This window comes from Neoarius graeffei, chromosome 1, assembly GCF_027579695.1.
Source record: "Neoarius graeffei isolate fNeoGra1 chromosome 1, fNeoGra1.pri, whole genome shotgun sequence".
Taxonomy (NCBI): Eukaryota; Metazoa; Chordata; class Actinopteri; order Siluriformes; family Ariidae; genus Neoarius; species Neoarius graeffei.
The window spans coordinates 101,937,174-101,963,646 of record NC_083569.1 but is presented as its reverse complement, the minus strand read 5'-3'; the positions used below and the strand labels follow the sequence as shown (position 1 = coordinate 101,963,646).

The window sequence follows — 26,473 nt, the reverse complement described above, 5'->3', positions numbered from 1 at the left end:
TAATGTAAGCTACATTAGAATATCAGTCCGAAATTGGAGACAAATTGTTGTTGTAATTTGCTGTTGCTGTAATTTCAAAACCAGATTACTTGAGAAAGGCAAAAGGCACAGATGAATACTTTATACCATTCGAAACGGTAGGGACTTCTATTTATTTTGATGTATGTTTTGTCATGTAAACTCAAGAGTTAGTGAAGTATTGCACCGACAAGAATGGGTGTAGAGATGGACGCAGAGCTGTATGCAGAATATGATTCAATTTGACGTGAATTCATTGATGTTAATTTTATCGCAAACCGTTTATCACAGCAACTAGTGGGTAGCACCTTTGGGAAGCTCAAGCCATGTGGTTTCACGTGATGTACAGTGGTGCTTGAAAGTTTGTGAACCCTTTAGAATTTTCTATATTTCTGCATAAATATGACCTAAAACATCATCAGATTTTCACACAAGTCCTAAAAGTAGATAAAGAGAACCCAGTTAAACAAACGAGACAAAAATATTATACTTGGTAATTTATTTATTGAGGAAAATGATCCAATATTACATATCTGTGAGTGTCAAAAGTATGTGAACCTTTGCTTTCAGTACCTGGTGTGACCCCCCTTGTGCAGCAATAACTGCAGCTAAACGTTTGCGGTAACTGTTGATCAGTCCTGCACACCGGCTTGGAGGAATTTTAGCCCATTCCTCCATACAGAACAGCTTCAGCTCTGGGATGTTGGCGGGTTTCCTCACATGAACTGCTCGCTTCAGGTCCTTCCACAACATTTCCATTGGATTAAGGTCAGGACTTTGACTTGGCCATTCCAAAACATTAACTTTATTCTTCTTTAACCATTCTTTGGTAGAACGGCTTGTGTGCTTAGGGTCATTGTCTTGCTTCATGACCCACCTTCTCTTGAGATTCAGTTCATGGACAGATGTCCTGACATTTTCCTTTAGAATTCGCTGGTATAATTCAGAATTCATTGTTCCATCAATGATGGCAAGCCGTCCTGGCCCAGATGCAGCAAAACAGGCCCAAACCATGATACTACCATCACCATGTTTCACAGATGGGATAAGGTTCTTATGCTGGAATGCAGTGTTTTCCTTTCTCCAAACATAACACTTCTCATTTAAACCAAAAAGTTCTATTTTGGTCTCATCCGTCCACAAAACATTTTTCCAATAACCTTCTGGCTTGTCCACATGATCTTTAGCAAACTGCAGACGAGCAGCAATGTTCTTTTTGGAGAGCAGTTGCTTTCTCCTCGCAACCCTGCCATGCACACCATTGTTGTTCAGTGTTCTCCTGATGGTGGACTCATGAACATTAACATTAGCCAATGTGAGAGAGGCCTTCAGTTGCTCAGAAGTTACCCTGGGGTCCTTTGTGACCTCGCTGACTATTACACGCCTTGCTGTTGGAGTGATCTTTGTTGGTTGACCACTCCTGGGGAGGGTAACAATGGTCTTGAATTTCCTCCATTTGTACACAGTCTGTCTGACTGTGAATTGGTGGAGCCCAAACTCTTTAGAGATGGTTTTGTAACCTTTTCCAGCCTGATGAGCATCAACAACGCTTTTTCTGAGGTCCTCAGAAATCTCCTTTGTTCGTGCCATGATACACTTCCACAAACATGTGTTAAGATCAGACTTTGATGGATCCCTGTTCTTTAAATAAAACAGGGTGCCCACTCACACCTGATTGTCATCCCATTGATTGAAAACACCTGACTCTAATTTCACTTTCAAATTAACTGCTAATCCTAGAGGTTCACATACTTTTGCCCCTCACAGATACGTAATATTGGATCATTTTCCTCAATAAATAAATGACCAAGTATAATATTTTTGCCTCATTTGTTTAACTGGGTTCTCTTTATCTACTTTTAGGACTTGTGTGAAAATCTGATGATGTTTTAGGTCATATTTATGCAGAAATATAGAACATTCTAAAGGGTTCACAAACTATCAAGCACCACTGTATGCCTGTTAATTGTGTGGTGATGTGTATTCCGCCAGCAATTTAATAGAGACGAGCAGGTACGATTTGGACGCATCGGTCGTATACGGTTATTCCGCAGTGCCAAATACATTACTGTTTCTGAAATGTGATCAGGAAATTTAACTGGGGCACAGCAGATAAATTCTGGGGCACATGCCCCAGTAAAATGGGTCTGGCGACGCTGATGGGTAAAATTCTGCAGCAGCTTTGAGAATCCTGTCGACTCAGTGCATGTGTACGGACAGTGAAGGTTTTTTTTACAGCACTGTGTGAGCTTGTTGTCAGCAAATCAGTCTTATTATCAAACTTCGATGACACGCTGGCTGAAATAAATTTCAGATACATTTATTATTTATATCAAATGCCCTGGAGCATCTAGGTGTGAATGCTGTGAAGTAATTACAGGACATGTTGGGGGTGGAAGTCAATTAAAAAAAAAAAAATTAATTTATTTATTTATTTATTTATTTATTAAAAAACTGATTTGTGACTTGACTGTTTGAAATGAGCTCACACACTGTTCTTGTAGCATAACATTCAATGCAGTGATCACTGATACATCGAGGAATGCTGGATACAGTCCCAGTCAAAAGTTTAGACACACCTTCGGATTCAATGTTATTTATTTACTTATTTATTTATTTTTAAATTAATTGAAAGTCACTAAATCTGTTAAAGTAATGATGGATGCCATTTCTGTTTACTTGGTCAAGTGGTTATTGATATAAGATATATATGGATTGCTGCAGTTGTGTTGTTGAATAGGGCTATTTTATTATTTGTATTGTTATTATTTACTGTTTGATGATGTCAAACTCATGAAGAGGGCAAGAATCTCATCCACTAATTAACTTTTGACAAGGCACACCTGTTAATTGAAAAGCGTTCCAGGTGACGACCTCATGAAGCTGGATAAGATAATGCCAGTAATGTACAAAGCATCATCAAGGTCAATGGTTGCTACTGGGAAGAAACTAAAATATGAAACATATTTTGTTTTCTTAACACTTTTTCATTTAGCGCATGAATCCATATATGTTCCAGATGTTATTTCATAGTTTTGATGTCTTCAGTATTGTTCAACAATGTCCAAAATACAAAATACAGACAAACCTATGAAGGAGTAGGGGTGTACAAACTTTTGTCTGGTGTTGTAGATTTATAATGAATATAATGTTTAATAATAATAATAATAATAATAACAAGAAGTGTGACAGGGGCGGCACGGTGGTGTAGTGGTTAGCGCTGTCGCCTCACAGCAAGAAGGTCCGGGTTTGAGCCCCGGGGCCGGCGAGGGCCTTTCTGTGCGGAGTTTGCATGTTCTCCCCGTGTCCGCGTGGGTTTCCTCCAGGTGCTCCGGTTTCCCCCACAGTCCAAAGACATGCAGGTTAGGTTAACTGGTGACTCTAAATTGACCGTAGGTGTGAATGTGAGTGTGAATGGTTGTCTGTGTCTATGTGTCAGCCCTGTGATGACCTGGTGACTTGTCCAGGGTGTACCCCGCCTTTCGCCCGTAGTCAGCTGGGATAGGCTCCAGCTTGCCTGCGACCCTGTAGAAGGATAAAGCGGCTAGAGATAATGAGATGAGATGATATACCATGACAAAAATCCAGCCAATATTATTATTATTATTATTATTATTATTATACATACACATTCCTTTCGGGTGTTCAACGCGTCTTTCTCTTTCAAAATTTTCTCAAAATCTTCTGTATTTAATGAAGCAAACCTGGCGGCCATGTTTGTTAATAAATTGTCACAGTCGCTCACTTGCTAGCACGGAAGTTTTACATCTCCGACTATACCATGTCATGTTGTCTTGACAACCATGCAATATCATAAACCATATTCAACACTCATTCTCCATTGGGTAGAGTGACGTAATACATGTAAGATATGCAATATGCTAACAATATTGCATGCTATCAAACCAAATGAATGAAACCTGCTAGAAGGGAATAGAACACGTTTTTATTCCATCAAAAAAGTGTCCTGTATGTATAATAATTCCCGATATTCACAGAGCCTGAGGCAGATAATTGTTTGAGTATAAATACACAGGCGATTATTTTTTAAAAATCGTATTAAAAAATTGATTTATTTCAAACTTCAAAAGCGGAAATGTAATAATTGTGCAGCGCAGACTTGTGTCACTTATCTATGCCGAGTCACATAAAATCCTTTCTTTTGAAAGCAGTAAAATGAATCACAATTCCACTTTACCTTTGAATAGTTTTTGACCAAACTTCATAGCATCTTTAGTGCTTTTCAGAACAGCGTTTTCTTTCATCATTTGTATTTCTTCCTCACTTGGCCATTTTGCCAAGTCACTCGAGGTGATTATCGAGAAATAGTTAGAATTTCTCAACCAATCAGCATGCGTGATTTTCTATAATACGAAATATCAAATAAAACGTTATTGAACATTTTTGCAATCAAAATTTTCTCGTATCTGATCGTAATGTTCCTGAAAAATCTGCTCGCTTATAACTGCTCGCTTATAGCTTGTAATTATGTTGGGACAAAGTACAAATTGTAAATAAAAACGGAATGCAATGATGTGGAAGTTTCAAAAGTCCATATTTTATTCAGAATAGAACATAGATGACATATCAAATGTTTAAACTGAGAAAATGTATCATTTAAAGAGAAAAATTAGGTGATTTTAAATTTCATGACAACAACACATCTCAAAAAAGTTGGGACAAGGCCATGTTTACCACTGTGAGACATCCCCTTTTCTCTTTACAACAGTCTGTAAACGTCTGGGGACTGAGGAGACAAGTTGCTCAAGTTTAGGGATAGGAATGTTAACCCATTCTTGTCTAATGTAGGATTCTAGTTGCTCAACTGTCTTAATCTTTTTTGTCGTATCTTCCGTTTTCTGATGCACCAAATGTTTTCTGTGGGTGAAAGACCTGGGCTGCAGGCTGGCCAGTTCAGTACCCGGACCCTTCTTCTACGCAACCATGATGCTGTAATTGATGCAGTATGTGGTTTGGCATTGTCATGTTGGAAAATGCAAGGTCTTCCCTGAAAGAGACGTCGTCTGGATGGGAGCATATGTTGCTCTAGAACCTGGATATACCTTTCAGCATTGATGGTGTCTTTCCAGATGTGTAAGCTGCCCATGCCACACGCACTAATGCAACCCCATACCATCAGAGATGCAGGCTTCTGAACTGAGCGCTGATAACAACTTGGGTCGTCCTTCTCCTCTTTAGTCCGAATGACACGGCGTCCCTGATTTCCATAAAGAACTTCAAATTTTGATTCGTCTGACCACAGAACAGTTTTCCACTTTGCCACAGTCCATTTTAAATGAGCCTTGGCCCAGAGAAGACGTCTGCGCTTCTGGATCATGTTTAGATACGGCTTCTTCTTTGAACTATAGAGTTGTAGCTGGCAACGGCGGATGGCACGGTGAATTGTGCTCACAGATAATGTTCTCTGGAAATATTCCTGAGCCCATTTTGTGATTTCCAATACAGAAGCATGCCTGTATGTGATGCAGTGCCGTCTAAGGGCCTGAAGATCACGGGCACCCAGTATGGTTTTCCGGTCTTGACCCTTACGCACAGAGATTCTTCCAGATTCTCTGAATCTTTTGATGATATTATGCACTGTAGATGATGATATGTTCAAACTCATTGCAATTTTACACTGTCGAACTCCTTTCTGATATTGCTCCACTATTTGTCGGCGCAGAATTAGGGGGATTGGTGATCCTCTTCCCATCTTTACTTCTGAGAGCCGCTGCCACTCCAAGATGCTCTTTTTATACCCAGTCATGTTAATGACCTATTGCCAATTGACCTAATGAGTTGCAATTTGGTCCTCCAGCTGTTCCTTTTTTGTACCTTTAACTTTTCCAGCCTCTTATTGCCCCTGTCCCAACTTTTTTGAGATGTGTTGCTGTCATGAAATTTCAAATGAGCCAATATTTGGCTTGAAATTTCAAAATGTCTCACTTTCGACATTTGATATGTTGTCTATGTTCTATTGTGAATACAATATCAGTTTTTGAGATTTGTAAATTATTGCATTCCGTTTTTATTTACAATTTGTACTTTGTCCCAACTTTTTTGGAATCGGGGTTGTATTTGACAATAACCTCATGAGGTTGCTCATGAGATCGGCGTCCTGGACAGGGTGTACCCCGCTTCTTAGATGAAGTCAGTTGGGATTGGTGGTAGTTTCCCCACGATGGTGGTTGCTCTTGTTTCAGTGAAGATGCGCAATGAATTTTACATAAATGATGAACAGAGAAAAAGTCAAACAGGAATTTGACGTTGAAATGTAAATTTGTGCAAAAGTCTGATGGATATGTGACCGAGAGGCGTTATTTATTTATTTATTTATTTATTATTATTATTATTTTTTTTAATAGTTGATTTTTGTACTCTGTAATCATATTACGTGCAGTAGCTTCATGCAGATTTAAATAGTAAACAATGTAATGCTCAAACACATTATTAAAATTTGTGCAAATGATTGATGGCCATGGAAAAGAGGGATATTCTGATTTAAATAAAAAAAAAAGCTACAAAACCAAAGTTAAAGCCATATGGATGTGTAGTGAGGAAGTTTTTTTTTTTTTTCCCTGCTCTTGAACACTTAATTCAGCTCATTAGCTAATTATAATGTCCTCATTAACTGCATCAGGTGTGCAGTGTCTGGAAACCTAAACTCGGGGAACCCATGTGAGAGCAGGTTGGACATCTTCCTGCCTCAGCCTCGTTCCTTCTGGTACCTAATGAAGCTTTTAATGGCAGAGTGACTAATGTTGGATAAAATGTCTACTGCTGCTGCTGATGACTCGTCATCATCCCAGAGTGCGAACACCTTGGCTGTGCAAACAGTGAAATATTTACACTGGTGTGCACAGGGATGGGGGGGCGGTGTGTGTGTGTATACAGTGCTGTGCAAAAGTCTTTGGCAGATGTAAAGAAATGGTGTAGGCTAAAAATGGCTTAATGAAATGAAATGTTTCAACATTAAAAAAATACTATAAACAGGAAGCAGTAAGCCGTAATAAATGAAACAAAGTCAATATTTAACAGTTATTCCATGAAAGCGAGTGGTACGTGAGCTGTTTTGTTCTATTCACAGTCACTGGATTTTGAGAAACAGAGCATTTCTATTATGTTTTGCAAATTCGATCACAATCATATCCGCTTAGAATGTACGGTAAACAATCCGGCAAAGAGACGAGCAATTTGTGAAAAATGTAATAATAATAATAATAATAATAATAATAATAATAATTCTTAAAAGATCAAACAAGATATGTTCTTATGATCAAATACTTTTATTCCATATTTTGTTGCTATTTTTTTTGGGGGGGGGGGGGTTAATTTTCGAGTAGAGTTTTTATTTCATCCTCGGTTGCTTCAGCAACACATTCCGCCATTTTGTTTTTCTCTACTCACGGTAGGTATATGAGCTGATATCTGAGTACGACAGTAGCCAATCAGAGCACGCGATTGCTCATATCCAGTGAAGGTGGATAGAATAATTGGTGTGAGACGACCTTTTGTGGCAACACGGTGGTGTAGTGGTTAGTGCTGTCGCCTCACAGCAAGAAGGTCCTGGGCTCGAGCCCCGTGGCCAGCGAGGGCCTTTCTGTGCGGAGTTTGCATGTTCTCCCCGTGTCCGCGTGGGTTTCCTCCGGGTGCTCCGGTTTCCCCCACAGTCCAAAGACATGCAGGTTAGGTTAACTGGTGGCTCTAAATTGACTGTAGGTGTGAATGTGAGTGTGAATGGTTGTCTGTGTCTATGTGTCAGCCCTGTGATGACCTGGCGACTTGTCCAGGGTGTACCCCGCCTTTCGCCCGTAGTCAGCTGGGATAGGCTCCAGCTTGCCTGCGACCCTGTAGAACAGGATAAAGCGGCTAGAGATAATGAGATGAGATGAGACGAGCTTTTGCTTAAAAAAAAAAAACAGTAGTCTGAGGTCCAGGGAGTGCAGTTTTATGCGGAAATGAGCTGTAGGTTTTACTGAGCATGTTACTGAACCAGCCACAGTTCTTCTGGACACTTTGACTGTCACACATTTTTTTTTTCTGTAACATTTAATTTTGTGCTGGAAAATGAACGAACGTTTGGGAACACGAATGTTTTTGTAATGTTTTGACTCGATAATGTAGAAGCCACAAAATAGAAACCTATAAGACTAAGACACGATATTTTGCACAGTGCTGTAGATATGTGTGTATACAGTGGTGCTTGAAAGTTTGTGAACCCTTTAGAATTTTCTATATTTCTGCATAAATATGACCTAAAACATCATCAGATTTTCACACAAGTCCTAAAAGTAGATAAAGAGAACCCAGTTAAACAAATGAGACAAAAATATTATACTTGGTAATTTATTTATTGAGGAAAATGATCCAATATTACACATCTGTGATTGGCAAAAGTATGTGAACCCCTAGGATTAGCAGTTAATTTGAAGGGGAAATTAGAGTCAGGTGTTTTCAATCAATGGGATGACAATCAGGTGTGAGTGGGCACCCTGTTTTATTTAAAGAACAGGGATCTATCAAAGTCTGATCTTCACAACACGTTTGTGGAAGTGTATAATGGCACGAACAAAGGAGATTTCTGAGGACCTCAGAAAAAGCGTTGTTGATGTTCATCAGGCTGGAAAAGGTTACAAAATCATCTCTAAAGAGTTTGGACTCCACCAATCCACAGTCAGACAGATTGTGTACAAATGGAGGAAATTCAAGACCATTGTTACCTTCCCCAGGAGCGGTCGACCAACAAAGATCACTCCAAGAGCAAGGTGTGTAATAGTCGGTGAGGTCACAAAGGACCCCAGGGTAACTTCTAAGCAACTGAAGGCCTCTCTCACATTGGCTAATGTTAATGTTCATGAGTCCACCATCAGGAGAACACTGAACAACAATGGTGTGCATGGCAGGGTTGCAAGGAGAAAGCCACTGCTCTCCAAAAAGAACATTGCTGCTTGTCTTCAGTTTGCTAAAGATCACGTGGACAAGCCAGAAGGCTATTGGAGGACGGATGAGACCAAAATAGAACTTTTTGGTTTGAATAAGAAGCGTTATGTTTGGAGAAAGGAAAAAGCTGCATTCCAGCATAAGAACCTTATCCCATCTGTGAAACATGGTGGTGGTAGTATCATGGTTTGGGCCTGTTTTGCTGCATCTGGGCCAGGACAGCTTGCCATCATTGATGGAACAATGAATTCTGAATTATACCAGCGAATTCGAAAGGAAAATGTCAGGACATCTGTCCATGAACTGAATCTCAAGAGAAGGTGGGTCATGCAGCAAGACAACGACCCTAAGCACACAAGTCATTCTACCAAAGAATGGTTAAAGAAGAATAAAGTTAATGTTTTGGAATGGCCAAGTCAAAGTCCTGACCTTAATCCAATGGAAATGTTGTGGAAGGACCTGAAGCAAGCAGTTCATGTGAGGAAACCCACCAACATCCCAGAGTTGAAGCTGTTCTGTATGGAGGAATGGGCTAAAATTCCTCCAAGCCGGTGTGCAGGACTGATCAACAGTTACCGCAAACGTTTAGTTGCAGTTATTGCTGCACAAGGGGGTCACACCAGATACTGAAAGCAAAGATTCACATACTTTTGCCACTCACAGATATGTAATATTAGATCATTTTCCTCAATAAATAAATGACCAAGTATAATATCTTTGTCTCATTTGTTTAGCTGGATTCTCTTTATCTACTTTTAGGACTTGTGTGAAAATCTGATGATGTTTTAGGTCATATTTATGCAGAAATATAGAACATTCTAAAGGGTTCACAAACTTTCAAGCACCACTGTATATATATGTGGCTGTGTGTTGACAGAGTGTGAAAACATGTGTGACCTCCAGTTGTTGGAGGCCCGTTTAATTAAAGTGCCTTCCAGATAGAAATAAAACTGAAATAAAATAAATAGATGGTAAAATGCTAATAAGGGATGCCCTTGGTCAATCTATTCCGCTCCATATCCTTGGTAATGTATGCAGCCGGGCTATTAATGAAGCCGGACTGTGATATGGAGTAACGCTGTCCGCCGCCCACCACATGTTATTGACAGAGGCCTTGCAGGATGTTAATGGGGTATTAAATATAATGATTAGCGCAGCAGCTTCACTCTAGGAGTGCAGGAGTGAGATGGACTCATTGATCTCTCTCTATGGTCAGAAAATAAAAGGGTATAGAGTTTGAGAATACGCTATACTCTTGAAAATGTGTGGAAATCGAAACACAAATGAGGCACCGAAACTCTCAGCCTCGCAACTCTCAGTGGCGTTCATTGGAAACAAATCCGACTATGCGAGTGAGGAGGAGGTTTAATAAGGAGCAAAAAGTCATCGAAAGAAAAAAAAAGAAATGTAATGCAAACATGTAATTATTATGATGTTATGACTCAGACTGGAAGCTGGCATTTCAGAACCAAGCAAACGAAAGCACTGCAATATAAATGTAATATATCAGTCTAAATTATTTACATACATTTCTGGCGGGGGAGGGGAAACATGCACGCCTGAGAGATGAACTTTTAATGCAGTCAAGTTAATTATCTCTCTGATAAATATGTGGTGAGTTCTATGTGGAAAAACCTTCACAAGATGCTTCACAATTTTGGTGATGCTTTCCTCAACTGAAATGTGTGTGTGTCTCATCCATAAGTACATTGATAGCATTTTAAAATCATTTAAAGTGATTTCATTCTGCAATGCACGAGCATCACAGACATTTTTAAAAGCCCGGATCTGATTACAAATGGAATTGAGTGGGATAATTTCCATTTCCAACAACTTCATCAAAAACGTGACGTTCTCAACGTGAGGATCTCAGACTTAGCTCGGAAGGTTTTAGACGTCTTGAAAACTTTAGACTGACTTCATTTATAAACTTTCATCAACATGAGCTTCGGAGGAACAAGAGATGAAAATGGACTTGACATTAATGGTAGTCTGACTGTCCAGGACAACCGAATGTTTGGTCTGGACAAGTCAAATCCACATCTGTCTTTCAGACGGGACGTGTTGAATATTTATCAAAAATCACCATTTTTATAGTCATTATTAGCTCATCCAGCTGATAGGTGATGAGTTTATGCCATCGTGTTGTCTGTCATCCATCCAGTGTCGTCTACGTTTCACAAAAATCCCTTCTTCTCTCTTAATTCTTCACTGATTTTTATTCTTTTTGGCAGGAAGGTCGGTCTGCCTGGGGTGCATATCGATAGCTTCTACCAAAATTTGCATAATTGCAATTAATAACGAAGATATGGAGTAATTAATCAATCCCTAACAAGCAGTTTCCACACAAATCGCTTCTTCTCCCTCAATTCTTCACCGATTTTGATTCTTTCTGGCATTAAGGTAGGGATACCTAGGGTGCATATAACTTCTACCCAGATTTGCTTAATTTTAATTATTAATGAAGTTATGGACTCATTAAGCCTTAATGAGTGAGCAGTTCAACAAAAATCACTTCTTCTCTGTCAATTCCTCACAGTTTTGGATTCTTTCTGGCAAATAGGTTGGTATTCCTAGGGTGGATCTCGCTTCTGTATATAGCTTGCAACATTTATTGCGCCCATAAGGTGGCCCACTTTAGATCATTCCTTCTGGCTAGATGGAGCCGGAGTGAGCTACGCCGTCATTGATGGTCTCATTCAAGAGTTACACCAATAACATTCCAACAAAACTAGTTCAATCCCCTCAGTGATCCAGCCGTGTTATTGTTTACGAAATCCCAGGGAAGCCAAGTACAGCAGGTGTGTGTGTAAAAATAACCACAGCGTAATATCTAATTATAGATGATTAGACTCATAGAAATCAGAGAAGGCGGCATGGTGGTGTAGTGGTTAGCGCTGTCGCCTCACAGCAAGAAGGTCCGGGTTCAAGCCCCGTGGCCAGCGAGGGCCTTTCTGTGCGGAGTTTGCATGTTCTCCCCGTGTCCGCGTGGGTTTCCTCCGGGTGCTCCGGTTTCCCCCACAGTCCAAAGACATGCAGGTTAGGTTAACTGGTGACTCTAAATTGACCGTAGGTGTGAATGTGAGTGTGAATGGTTGTCTGTGTCTATGTGTCAGCCCTGTGATGACCTGGCGACTTGTCCAGGGTGTACCCTGCCTTTCGCCTGTAGTCAGCTGGGATAGGCTCCAGCTTTACAGAAGTAAAAGCAAAACAGTAAACAATAGAAAATAAAATTACATAAAATAAATGGGGAAGAAAAATAAGAATTAAACAATAGTAGAAATAAAATAATACAATGAAGTAAAAGTTCAGTAAAAAAACAGCAGAATAAAATAGAATAAAAGTTAAGTAAAGTTTAAAACATGCAGAGACTGTAAAAGTTAAGAAAGTTTAAAATATGTAAAGATAACAATATTAATCAGTTAGCAGAAAGCATCTGAAAACAGCTTGGTCTTTAATCTAGATTTGAAGCTGCCAACAGCAGGAGCATTTTTGATGTCCTCTGGCAGTTGGTTCCATAGCTGCACTGCATAGTAGCTAAAAGCTGCTTCACCACACTTTGTTTTAACAACAGGTTTTACCAGTACATTTTGCTGTTTTGATCTGGTAGATCTGATTGGGTTAGGCCGCTGCAACATATCAGAGAGGTAATTGGGCCCTGTACCATTTAGAGATTTGTATACCAGCAGCAATGCTTTAAAGTCAATTCTGTAGCTTACTGGAAGCCAGTGAAGGGACCTTAGAATTGGAGTAATGTGCTCTGTTCTTTTTGTTCGTGTGAGAACCCTAGCCGCTGCATTTTGAATCACCTGAAGTCGTTTGATGGTCTTTTTTGGCAGGCCTGTGAAAAGGCCATTGCAGTAGTCAACCCTACTAGAGATGAAGGCATGTATAAGTTTTTCCAGATCATTTTTTGACATAAGTCCTCTTAGTTTGGAAATGTTTTTTAGGTGATAAAATGCCGTTTTAGTGATTGCTTTCATGTGACTGTCAAAGTTTAGCTCGCTGTCAATGAAAACACCAAGATTTTTAACCATATATTTTGTTTTAATCCCCTTTGTGTCAAGAATAGTGGTAATCCTGAGTCTTTCATCTTTTTTCCCAAATAGAATTACTTCTGTTTTATCTGTGTTCAGCTGAAGAAAATTTTGTGACATCCAGTTGTTGATTTGATCGATACACTGGTAGAGACATTCAAGGGGGGCATAATCATTAGGTGATAGAGCAAAATAAATGTGGGTGTCATCTGCATAGCAGTGATACAAAATTGAGTTGTTCTAGATAATTTGTCCAAGTGGGAGCATATAAAGGTTGAATAGTAATGGTCCAAGAATCGACCCCTGGGGGACACCACAGGTCAAGGACATTGATGTTGAGGTACAATTTCCCATGGTACCAAAGAAGCTTCTATATTTTAAGTATGATTTTAACCAATTGATAACTTTACCAGTCAACCCAACCCAGTGTTCAAGTCGATATAGCAGTATGTTGTGATCAACAGTATCAAAAGCTGCACTGAGGTCCAGTAACACCAGGACCGATGTTTTGCCTGCATCAGTATTAAGACGTATGTCATTTATAACTTTAATCAGCGCTGTTTCAGTGCTGTGATTGGCACGAAATCCTGACTGAAAGTTATCAAAACAGCTGTTTGATATCAAGAAGGCAGTTAATTGATTGAAGACAATTTTTTCAAGGATTTTCCCGATGAATGGTAGATTTGATATTGGCCTGTAGTTGTTTAATACTGAAGCATCCAGATTATTCTTTTTAAGTAGGGGCTTTACAATGGCTTTTTTCAGGGACACAGGAACAATGCCAGTCTCTAAGGATGTATTTATGATCTGAAGCACATCTGTAATTATGAGGTGAAGAACAGACTTAAAAAAGTTGGTGGGCAGAATGTCCAATTCAGATGTTGAGGAACTGAGATTTTGTACAGTTTTTTCAAGAGTCTCGTAATCAATTAAACAAAATTCTGACATTGTGTTGAAGTTGTCTGTCTGTGTCACTGGTGATTGCAGCTTTTCAATTATTTGCAACTGAGATATATTATGAGCAATATTCTGCTGTATTTTATCAATTTTACCTTTGAAGAAGGATGCAAACTCATTGCATTTATTAACTGAGAGAAGTTCAGGTATTAGGGCGGCACGGTGGTGTAGTGGTTAGCGCTGTTGCCTCACAGCAAGAAGGTCCGGGTTCGAGCCCCGTGGCCGGCGAGGGCCTTTCTGTGTGGAGTTTGCATGTTCTGTCCGTGTGGGTTTCCTCCGGGTGCTCCGGTTTCCCCCACAGTCCAAAGACATGCAGGTTAGGTTAACTGGTGACTAAATTGACCGTAGGTGTGAATGTGAGTGTGAATGGTTGTCTGTGTCTATGTGTCAGCCCTGTGATGACCTGGCGACTTGTCCAGGGTGTACCCCGCCTTTCGCCCGTAGTCAGCTGGGATAGGCTCCAGCTTGCCTGCGACCCTGTAGAACAGGATAAAGCGGCTAGAGATGATGAGATGAGATGAGAAGTTCAGGTATTAATTGTGGGGGGTGATTAGTTAGCTTCTCTACTGTTGAAAATAGCACGTGGGCATTGTTCATATTCCTGTTGATGATGTTGGAGAAGAAAGACTGTCTTGCTTTACGAATTTCATAATTATATTTACAAAGCATCTCTTTATGGATTTGATAATGGATGTGAAGTTTAGATTTGCGCCATTTTCTTTCAGTCTTTCTACATTCTCTCTTTAGCAATTTAACAGCTGGGTATTGCTTCCATGGTGCTTTCTGCTTGTCATTGACTCTTTTGATTTTGAATGGAGCAATGTCATCCATAATTTGGGTCATATTTGAATTAAAAATTTCCAGTAAATCATCTACAGAGTCTGACATTTTGGTTGAGATCCGAGAGAGAGCTTGCTCAAAGAGAACACGTGTTGTCGTTTATGACTCTCCTACCCATAGTCATTGAGCTGTTCTGAATGTGAGGGGACATAGAAACATCAGAGAAAACACAGAAATGATCAGATAAGGCCAGGTCAACAACAGTATTAGAAACAGTAAGACCCTTTGCGATAATGAGGTCAAGGGTATGACCACGAGAGTGGGTCGGCCCCTGTACATGTTGTACTAGGTTGAAGTTGTCAATAAGTGCAAGTAGTTCTCTGGCATAAGTGTTATCAGTATTATCTACATGCAAGTTAAAATCCCCAGATATAATAAGACGGTCAAACTCTCATGACTGACAACAGTTCACCAAACTCTTCCAGAAAAACTTTGGCTGAATGTCTCGGAGGCCTGTAAATAGTTAATAACTATGTTAGGAGAGCATGTAACAAGTGCACATAAGTGTTCAAAGGATTTAAAATCACCAAGTGAGGATTGTTTACATTGAAAAGAGGCTTTGAATATATTTGCGATCCCTCCACCTTTCCCATGTCGGGTAGCATTCATGAAATTAAAATTTGGGGGAGCTGCTTCAATAAGGGTGGTAGCACTCTTTGCTTGAGCCAGCCATGTTTCAGTTAGAAGCAAAAAATCAAGATTGTGTTTGCTGATAAGATCAAAAATAGAGATAATGAGATGAGATGAGATGAGAAATCGGAGAAATGGCGATCAAACACCTCAATAAAATAAATATCTGTTGTGAATCTTCATTTCATTCGGACTGTTTATTGTATTTTTCCTTTATATGGTTCACATTAACCACCACAAATGTGGTAAAATATTTCGGGGGAATTTTCCGACAGTGCCGAACTCACTTACGGTTCGTTTTTATTCACAACGTGATTGTGTCCCCCTTATCACGTCCAACTCGTTTTCGTTTCTTTATATTAATTTATACTTCAAGTTTTACTGGATTAATCAAGATGTAACTTTATTTCCTTTCGAAGCTTTGAATTTGGGTGAGTCTAACTCTTAAAACTGCAGATCAGGTCATGGGTTAGAACAATAGACGCACCATAATGGGGCACTGGATAGTTTATTTTTATTGTGCCAGAAAAATTATAAATCATTAAAGCATAACGATTATCATAACTATACCTGCTTTTTGATAAACTGTTGTTAATCACTTTCCTTTCACTGAACTTGTAAGCACATAGGAATAAAAAGGTTATGGTCAAGACAAGTGGATTAAAAAGTTAATGTTGAGCTGTGTACTGTAAATAGTTAAAAAAAAAAATTCCAAAGTATATCAAGTAGTTGACGGAACAAAAAATGACATTTTTTAAAAATTTTATTTGCCTTATTTATTTATTTATTTATTTATTTATTTTTTAGCTCATTGCCAGGATTCAGTTGACCGCCACATAAATAAGCAGCAGGAATCTCTAATATTTCCCAGACTGATTTTTTCGTTTCTCTTTCCAGAAAGTTCCTCAGTACACGCTGATCATCCAGGCCACCGATATGGAGGGGAACCCGATGTATGGCCTTTCCAACACCGCCACAGCCGTCATCAGGGTGACCGACGTCAACGACAATCCACCGGAATTCACCAACGACGCTGTAAGTCAAACTCCCTTCTATTCACTTCTGTTTTCATCTTGATGAAATGTTCGAAACGCTTTTCAGGGAATAATGCAAAAATGATTGTAATAATACAAAGATGTATCAGGACGGTGTTAGTGTTTAATTTTGTTTATTAAATGTTCATTCATTATTATAAGGAGCATAAAGGTCTAATATGTGTATTATGGGATATTCACAGTGGAAAAAAAAAGCAACATGATAATCAGTTCAAAAGTTTGCGTCTTCCTTTATGATTGTAATTTAATGATAAGTTGTAGGTCCTCCATTCCTTTAGCATAAAGTCATCTCTGATTCTGTAACTCACATGATTACACATCATCTACTTCAAATCAGGTTTGGCCACCAAAGATTTTCTGTTTTCACTTGCTTTTCGAACCCATTTTCATTTTTAGATGAATCATTAAATTTATTCTATCCACGTTCACCAGATATGAGCAATCGTGTGCTCTGATTGGCTACTTGACTACTAGGATATTAACTCTTATACCGTGAGTAGAGAAAAACAAAATGGCAGAGTGTGTTGCTGAACCAACCGAGGACGAAATAAAAACTCTACTCGAAAACATAACCTCAAAAATGATCAAGTATTTAAAAGAAACAGAAATAACTAAAAGAATATAGGTTTTTTTTTCCTTCCAATATCTCCTGTTCCACAATCCAGCCCAGTCGGTGGCGGTAATGCACCTTTAAGTTGGTTTGCCAACCGCCAAAAAACCCTAAAGGAGAAAAAGAAAATGGCGGAGCATGTTATTGAACCAACCGAGGATGAAATAAAAACTCTACTTTAAAACAAAACCATAAAAAATACAAAAAAGGAACAAAATATGGAATAAAAGTATATGATGGTAAGAACGTTTTTTTTTTTTTAATTTTTCAAGAATTATTATTATTGCATTTTTCACAAATTGCTCCTGTCATTTTGCCGGTTTGTTTACATTCTAAGCAGAACTGTATCAACATTTTGTATAAAGTTTTTATTTATTGAATTTGCAAAAAATAAAAATACTCCGTTTCTCAAAATCCAGTGAATGTGGATAGAATAAAACGGTTATTCCACTCAATCTCATCATACATGGCTTATAGCCAACTCAGTGCTACGTGACCAGTCAGCTATCAGCTCATGTACGACTTGATTTCGTGGAATAACTGTTATAAATGTACAGTCAGTAATCCTGAAATGGTGGGGGGCCACAAACTTTTGCATGCCATTATTCCGACTACTATTAGCGCGCCATCGTTCTCTTATGTTTCTCTTTGAAGACAGGTACATTATTACCAAGCCGCTCTATTCAATATCTACTTGTATAAAACAAGAAGAAAAGAAGAAGCACGAGTGTGTTTCATGGAACCCAAATAGTGCTGGAAGGAAGGAAAGAAGGAAGGAAGGACATTTCTTATTGTTTTTAAAGCTGTGAAACAGCCAGGTATATTTGAAGGAGAACCTGGTTGCATTTGACAGCCAGTTTTTTAGATATTAATGAGGACTTCAAAAACAGTACCTCTGGGTTTTGTTTAATCAGCAGAGGTATTAAGGGCTGTCTCGCCACCTTGGAGCAGAAAGCTGTCAGACTGGCTTCTATTCGATCTAGTCTCTCTCTCTCTCTCTCTCTCTCTCTCTCTCTCTCACTCACTCACTTGGAATAACGCAAATCACGTTTTCTAAACGTGTCTGATTCAATTACCTACAGAGTATCTCACATTCCCTAGCATGCAGAGGAAGTATTTCAGCATGATAACATCATTGGGTTTCATAATGTCGATTAAATTTTCGTTTGTAAAGCACATCTGAGATGTTGGGAAGTGATTATGTGTTGGAAAAATGGAAGCAATGCCAAAATTTATTGTTCGTTCAATAATATCTCATGGCGGCGGGTAAAGTTGCCGCTTCAAAGCTGGGATTTGATCTTGAGATCTTGCGGAGTTTCACAAACTTCCTACAGGTTCTCCAGGTTCCTCCCACCTCCCAAAACTTGGCGGTTGGTGAAGTGGTGAATGTGATGTGTATGATGGCCTGGTAATCCCAATCAGGGGGTTTTCCTGCCTTGTGCTGAGTGTTACTGGATTAAGCTCCACATCAACCAAAATGACTGAATGAGTGGTAGTGCTATGGAGTGAAATATTGCTTCATTGCATTTTTTTTAACGCTTTCATGCTTTTTGCAGTTCTACGGTGAGGTGCCAGAAAACCGTGTGAATGTGATTGTGGCCAATCTGACGGTGACAGATAAAGACCAGCCCAACACACCAGCATGGAATGCAGTGTATAAGATCACAGGTGGAGATCCCACTGGACGCTTCTCTGTCCCCACTGACCCCACCACCAACGAGGGACTGGTGACCGTCGTCAAGGTTAGCAGAAATATATAGAATCCATTTCCAAAGCTTCTTTTGCGTAAAGCTCCTGTTGCTGTGATCCTTCTTTTAGTGTTATAGACATTATACTGTCCAGCTTTGTAAAGTCTTAAAAAGTCTCCCATATCTTTCTTTTTTCTAGAAACATATAAAACTTCCAAAAATGTTGATAATCTGTTGTCTTAAATTGAGACATCCCCTCCCCCCAAACAGCCCATCGACTACGAGACAACTCGGACGTTTGTGCTCACCGTAGTGGTGATGAACGAGTTCCCACTAGAGCGAGGCATCCACCTTCCACGCCAGTCCACTGCCACTGTCTCCGTCCGCGTCATTGACGTCAATGAGAGCCCTTACTTCGAGCCCAATCCCAGACTTATTCGGCTGGATGAGGGCATGCCAGCTGAGTCGGCGCTCACCACGTTTGTAGCCCAGGACCCAGACCGTTTCATGCAGCAGACCATCAGGTACAAGTGCTGCTAGTGGTAAAATAAGTTGAGATGGTAAGATTATGGGAATGTTCAAGGTTTACTTACAGTTCATTGTGGTCTTCAAGAAGAGAATCACTAATAACCTGCATTATGTCTTGCACAATTGAGGATAGGTTTACTTTTCTGAAAAAATCCTTAAAAATTCCAAATAGAATCCCTTTAGAAACCAGAATGCAATCTGTCCAATGAACCCTTGAGAAACATGTTTTTGTCTAAGATAACATGAGTACCTCTTGTCTTGGTGCACAAATACTTTGCACTGATTTATTGGTTGTATGTGGAAACTACCGTATGAACTTGTTGGTTGCTAGTGGAAACTTCTAACTTCTTGGTTGAACTTAGAAACTTAATTCTCTGTTTGGATCTTGAAATTTGTAATTTATTTGTTGTAAATTCTGAATTTCTTTTTTGGATATGGAAATTCTGAACTTGTCACATAAGCCTAGGTCACAACCGGACGTACGATTTTTTGGCCGTGCAATTTTTGGCGTTTCCCAAATCGCTGCGTTTCTTTTGTTCATGGAGAAAGACGTGCATTGGCCGTAAGCTTGTCTTGCAACCTGAAAAAAACGTAAGCGCCCGTAGAGTTTGTTTGACATGACAAAGAACCTCTGCGGCCAGTCTACGGCTCGAAAATCAGCACGTCACACGCACGCCCTCCGTGCGTTTCACGCGCGCCCTCCGTGCGTTTCTTGCGTTTTTTGCACGTAGACCGGCCGTAGGAGCACGTACGGCCGGTTGTGACCGAGGCTATAAGGAAATTCTTAATTTGTTTGAAAATTCTTAATTTTGGTTGGATATGGTAATTGTTAATTTGTTTGTTGGATATGGAAATTCTTCATTTGTTTGGAAATTCTTAATTTGTCAGTCGGATATGGAAATTCTTAATTTGTTGGGGAATTCTTAATTTGTCAGTTGGAAATGGAAATTAATTTGTCGGTTGGATATGGGTCCGTGTGCTTTTTCGTTCATTCATTATTCTATTTTGGAATGAAAGATGAAATTTAAAAAAGGGTGCAGCTTGGTGTTTTATTTAAAACAATACAAGCAGAAATGGCTCTATTTTGTTTTCGAAATGTATTGCCATCATCAAATAGTAGTATTAGAAAAGTGGACAACGTTTCTGATCGTTTTCTTATTTTGTAATATTCATTTATTCCTTTATTGAATTTCATATGCCTCCATATGCGGCTAGCCCCGTGCCTCGGGACGAAGAGCCATGGTGCTCGGCTTCAGTTTCGTTTTTCCATCGGCGGCTCCAGCCCGACTTTGGATGCTCGTAGCTCGGGCAGGGGAGGTCCCAGCCTCCCCAAACTTGCCAGCCAGAGACCTCTGCCCTCTCCCCCAACGAACCAGCGCTGCCAGGGCCGGCTAGCCCCGCGCCTCGGGATGTCATTCGCCCTGAGGCGAGCCGCGGCGCTCTGCTTAGGTTTCGTTTCTTTCAGCGGCTCCAGCCCGACTTTGGACGCTCGAAACCCACGCGGGGGAGGTCCCAGCCTCCCCAAACTCGCCAGCCAGAGACCTCCGCCCTCTACCCCAACGAAGCTGTGCTGCCAGGGCCCGTCAGCTCCCAGCCAGGGGACGTTATTTCCCCCCGAGGCGAACTCTGCTCCGTGCCTTAATGAGAGCCACTGACGCAGGGAGTATTCAATTAAATAAATAAATGACTCCCTCCCACCCACCCACGGCACGCTCTCCCTTGACCCCGCAGCGACTTCCGCTCCACCCCGCTCGGGACCCTAACCTGGCGCACCAGTAGGGCATGGGCACCCACACTAAAGCCCACCCCAACCCAGGGGCGGATTAAAAACCTCCTGCCTCGCGGGCCTCCAAGTTGCACTGGCCCCTGGTAAAACCGAAAGTTGGGACTTTGCTGTTTTAACGCCTGATGCCCATGGTAACACTAGGCAGTGGGACTTTGCCATTTTTCCGCCCTGACGCCCATGGTAAAACTGAGCAGTGGGACTTTGCTATTTTTTTCTGAACCGTGGGAATATGCCTCCAAAGACGCCATGTCATGCGGATGAGAATAAACAAACCATAACGCTCCCAACCCGCCCACAAGCTTATGCTTCCAGGTCACCCAAAACCTAAGTTCTAAATAAACTAAAACGCAATTCAGAACGGCATTTTTCAAAATTGCTTTTTCCCTTTTTCTGCTGTTCAATGACTCATTTTCAATAACTAAAAATACATCAAAACATGGCTCTGGATTCCATTTCACAAGTCATACACAAGTGTAAAAATTCATAAACAAGTCCTTTTTCATTTCTCATGTGACTTCCAAAATAGAATAATGAATGAACGAAAAAGTACACGGACCCATATGGAAATTCTTCATTTGTTTGGAAATTCTTAATTTGTCGGTTGGATATGGAAATTCTTCATTTGTTTGGAAATTCTTAATTTGTTTTTTTGGATATGGAAATTCTTAATTTGTTTGGAAATTCTTAGTTATTGGATGAATATAGAAATTCTTAATTTGTCAGTTGGATATGGAAATTCTTAATTTTTAATTCAGATATGGAAATTCTTATTTTGTTTGGAAATTCTTAATTTGTCAGTCAGATATGGAAATTCTTAATTTTGTTGGAAATTCTTAATTTGTCGGTCAGATGTGGAAATTCTTAATTTGTTTGGAAATTCTTAATTTGTTGGTTGACTATAGAAATTCTTTATGTCAGTCAGATATGGAAATTCTTATTTTGTTTGGAAATTCTTAATTTGTCCGTCAGATATGCACATTCTTAATTTGCTTGGAAATTCTTAATTTGTCAGTTGGATATGCAAATTCTTAATTTGTTTGGAAATTCTTAATTTGTCAGCCGGATATGGAAATTAATTTGTCAGTTGGATATGGAAATTCTTAATTTGTTTGGAAATTCTTCATTTGTTAGTCGGATATGGAAATTCTTGATTTGTTTGGAAATTCTTAATTTGTTTTTTGGATATGGAAATTCTTAATTTGTTTGGAAATTCTTAATTTGTTTTTTGGATATGGAAATTCTTAATTTGTTTGGAAATTCTTAGTTTATTGGATGAATATAGAAATTCTTAATTAGTCAGTCGGATATGAAAATTCTTCATTTGTTTGGAAATTCTTCATTTGTCAGTTCGATATGGAAATTCTTAATTTGTTTGGAAATTCTTAATTTGTTTTTTGGATATGGAAATTCTTAATTTGTTTGGAAATTCTTAATATTTTTTCGGACATGGAAATCCTTAATTTGTTGGTTGGATGTACTTGGACATGGGTTAATATGTAACCTTCTTGCATGGAATTTGCTTGAAATTATAAAAGGTATTAAACAATCTTGCAACCTAAAGCATTCTTTGGTTCATCCTGCTGTGGGAACTATTACAAATTCAATGTAGGACCTTACACCAAAGTGTTTACTTTTCAAGTAGAACTAACATCAGTTAAAATATTCTTTCTGTCTTAGATATTCAAAACTCTTAGACCCGGCTGATTGGCTAAGGATTGACCCAAACAATGGACGCATCACTACCGTTGCTGTTCTGGACCGAGAGTCTCAGTATGTAAAGAATAACCTGTACAACGCAACATTCCTCGCCACTGATAACGGTAAGTTTGAAACATGGCTTGGAGAATTATTACTGTGTTCCTGCTGCATTTAAAAATAATACCACTGAGCAACAAAAAACTAAAGGGTAATAACTAGATAAAATAAAATAAAAAAACTATTATTAAACAGTCTGTCATTAAATATGGCCTCATGCCAGAACATAATGTTGTGTTTTCATTGGATGAAACACTTAAGCAATAAAGAGATTTTAAAAAAAAAATGAAAAGATGTTGATTAAAACTACATATTTTTTCCTGCATTCCTTGTTTTTTTTTTTACCAAACCCAAACCCACACATACAGTTAATATAGATGCAGAAAAAAAGTCCCTCTATTTTAACAGAGATATTTCAGAATAACAATAAAGTCTTTTAAATGACTGAAACTCATGAATCATACAACATATCAGCAGGAACATAAACTAACATTGTTTAAAAAAAAAAAAGACGAGACAAAGGCAGATTTGATTCCAGGCTCTCTTTAAAACCTCCTCTCTTCTTCTTCCTCACATTTCCTCATTGATGGATGATTCATCAGGTCTGTCAGCTTGACTCGAACCACTTTCGCGACAGCTCATCCGAACCGCTACGTGTAATTATTTTATCTCTCATGACTCACTCTGACTGGTGGCTTGTTTTTTTCAGGTGAAATATTTACCCGTGGTGAAAAACAAGGGCGATGCGGAGCCCTCGAGCTCTGCCCAGACATACTGCTCATGCTAACATGCTCTTCTCCTCTGCACATCAGAGGTGTTCTCAGGTTTCTCACCCAGGAGGTGCGAGAGCAGCGCCATATTTAGCACCAGCGACAGAGACACCTTAAGCAAGGTGAAAGCCTTAGCATGCACCCTGTGGATTCGTTCACTTTTTTAGCAACGCACATGTGGGTAAATGCTACAGCGTGCCACTGATGAGTTCGCATGACCTCTCTGGGAAGAATCACAGCTTTGGGCAAGTTCTCCATTACTGCACTCGTGACCTCCATTTCCAGGCAGTTATAAGAACGCCACTGCGGATTGGGCGTCCAGATCATCCAGATCAGAAAGGATTGAAACCCGAGTGATGAACATTGGCCAGTGCTCAGTGCATGCTGGGATTTTTCAGTGCTTAAGTTACAGTATTCAGAATCACCTCCATGTCAAACGAGTTCATTGTAACTCTCCAGTGATTTATTCATTTCAGTCAGGAAAACAAACGGCTCACTTTGTAAACAAAGCGCTGTTTGGTTCACTGGCAGCATTAGGAGCCGAGCTGAGGCCAGTAATGACAAAGCCTCTTCCAGAAAAAGATTTGTATTTAGAGATGGTGTGATGTTTGCCAGGCACTGTGGCTTTCTTTCTGTTTCTCTGTCGCTTTAATAGCAAGAGCTTCTGACTGCACAAGTTCTCAGGCTGCTTTAATATGTTGTACGTATCACCAGCAGCTCTATCGGAAAAAAAAAATATACATATATATATATATATATATATATATATATATATATATATATATATATATATATATATAAAACATACACAGTGGTGCTTGAAAGTTTGTGAACCCTTTAGGATTTTCTATATTTCTGCATAAATATGACCTAAAACATCATCAGATTTTCACACAAGTCCTAAAAGTAGATAAAGAGAACCCAGTTAAACAAATGAGACAAAAAATATTAGACTTGGTCATTTATTTATTGAGGAAAATGATCCAATATTACATATCTGTGATTGGCAAAAGTATGTGAACCTCTAGGATTAGCAGGTAATTTGAAGGTGAAATTAGAGTCAGGTGTTTTCAATCAATGGGATGACAATCAGGTGTGAGTGGGCACCCTGTTTTATTTAAAGAACAGGGATCTATCAAAGTCTGATCTTCACAACACGTGTTTGTGGAAGTGTATCATGGCACGAACAAAGGAGATTTCTGAGGATCTCAGAAAAAGTGTTGTTGATGCTTATCAGGCTGGAAAAGGTGACAAAACCATCTCTAAAGAGTTTGGACTCCACCAATCCACAGTCAGACAGACTGTGTACAAATGGAGGAAATTCAAGAACATTGTTACCTTCCCCAGGAGTGGTCGACCAACAAAGATCACTCCAAGAGCAAGGCGTGTAATAGTCGGCGAGGTCCCCAGAACCTCAGAGTAACTTCTAAGCAACCGAAGGCCTCTCTCACATTGGCTAATGTTAATGTTCATCAGGAGAACACTGAACAACAGTGGTGTGCATGGCAGGGTTGCAAGGAGAAAGCCACTGCTCTCCAAAAAGAACATTGCTGCTCGTCTGCAGTTTGCTAAAGATCACGTGGACAAGCCAGAAGGCTATTGGAAAAAAGCTTTGTGGACAGATGAGACCAAAATAGAACTTTTTGGTTTAAATGAGAAGTGCTATGTTTGGAGAAAGGAAAACACTGCATTCCAGCATAAGAACCTTATCCCATCTGTGAAACATGGTGGTGGTAGTATCATGGTTTGGGCCTGTTTTGCTGCATCTGGGCCAGGACGGCTTGCCGTCATTGATGGAAAAATGAATTCTGAATTATACCAGCGAATTTGAAAGGAAAATGTCAGGACATCTGTCCATGAACTGAATCTCAAGAGAAGGTGGGTCATGCAGCAAGACAACGACCCTAAGCACACAAGTCGTTCTACCAAAGAATGGTTAAAGAAGAATAAAGTTAATGTTTTGGAATGACCAAGTCAAAGTCCTGACCTTAATCCAATGGAAATGTTGTGGAAGGACCTGAAGTGAGCAGTTCATGTGAGGAAACCCACCAACATCCCAGAGTTGAAGCTGTTCTGTACGGAGGAACGGGCTAAAATTCCTCCAAGCCGGTGTGCAGGACTGATCAACAGTTACCGCAAACGTTTAGTTGCAGTTATTGCTGCACAAGGGGGTCACACCAGATACTGAAAGCAAAGGTTCACATACTTTTGCCACTCACAGATGTGTAATATTGGATCATTTTCCTCAATAAATAAATGACCAAGTAAAATATTTTGTCTCATTTTTTGAACTGGGTTCTCTTTATCTACTTTTAGGACTTGTGTGGAAATCTGATGATGCTTTAGGTCATATTTATGCAGAAATATAGAAAATTCTAAAGGGTTCTCAAACATTCAAGCACCACTGTAGATGGTTGGATACTGAATACAAAATTTGAAAAATTTGTAAAAACAGATTATGCAAATTAGTATTTCAGTACTATTAATTATGCTGATTGGGTAAAAATGTTCAATCGGTGCACTCAATAAAAAAGTAATAAAAAAATATTTCTAACATACTGTTTGTGCTCTTTATATTTTGTATTTCTCAAAAGTAGGGCCTACTAGTGTTTATATGAAAGAATATAAATGATAATATTCACAGCTTTCAAGGCAAACCTCAAAAAACCGGTCTGATCCACATCCAATAAACAATTCACATTAACTGAAGTGAAATTGACTCTTGCGTTTCGGACTTCCGTTTTTTTAAAATATCATCCCGACTTCTAAGATCTCAATATTTTTCATCAAAACAACTACAGTTGTATTCTAAGCTAGTTATTTATTTACATGAATCAGTTTGATTTGAGGGTGGCATGG

At 39.4% G+C, this 26,473-nt stretch overlaps 1 protein-coding gene across 1 annotated transcript in view; it reads left to right on the top strand.

The window, feature by feature from the left end:
• LOC132878816 (cadherin-2-like) overlaps positions 1-26,473 on the top strand; it is a 246,737-nt gene that overhangs the window by 193,397 nt on the left and 26,867 nt on the right. Inside the window, exons 8-11 of the mRNA XM_060913690.1 lie at positions 16,320-16,457; positions 18,644-18,829; positions 19,046-19,299; positions 22,767-22,909. Of these exons, the coding sequence (XP_060769673.1) occupies positions 16,320-16,457; positions 18,644-18,829; positions 19,046-19,299; positions 22,767-22,909 (721 nt within the window). The remainder of the gene's footprint in view (positions 1-16,319; positions 16,458-18,643; positions 18,830-19,045; positions 19,300-22,766; positions 22,910-26,473) is intronic.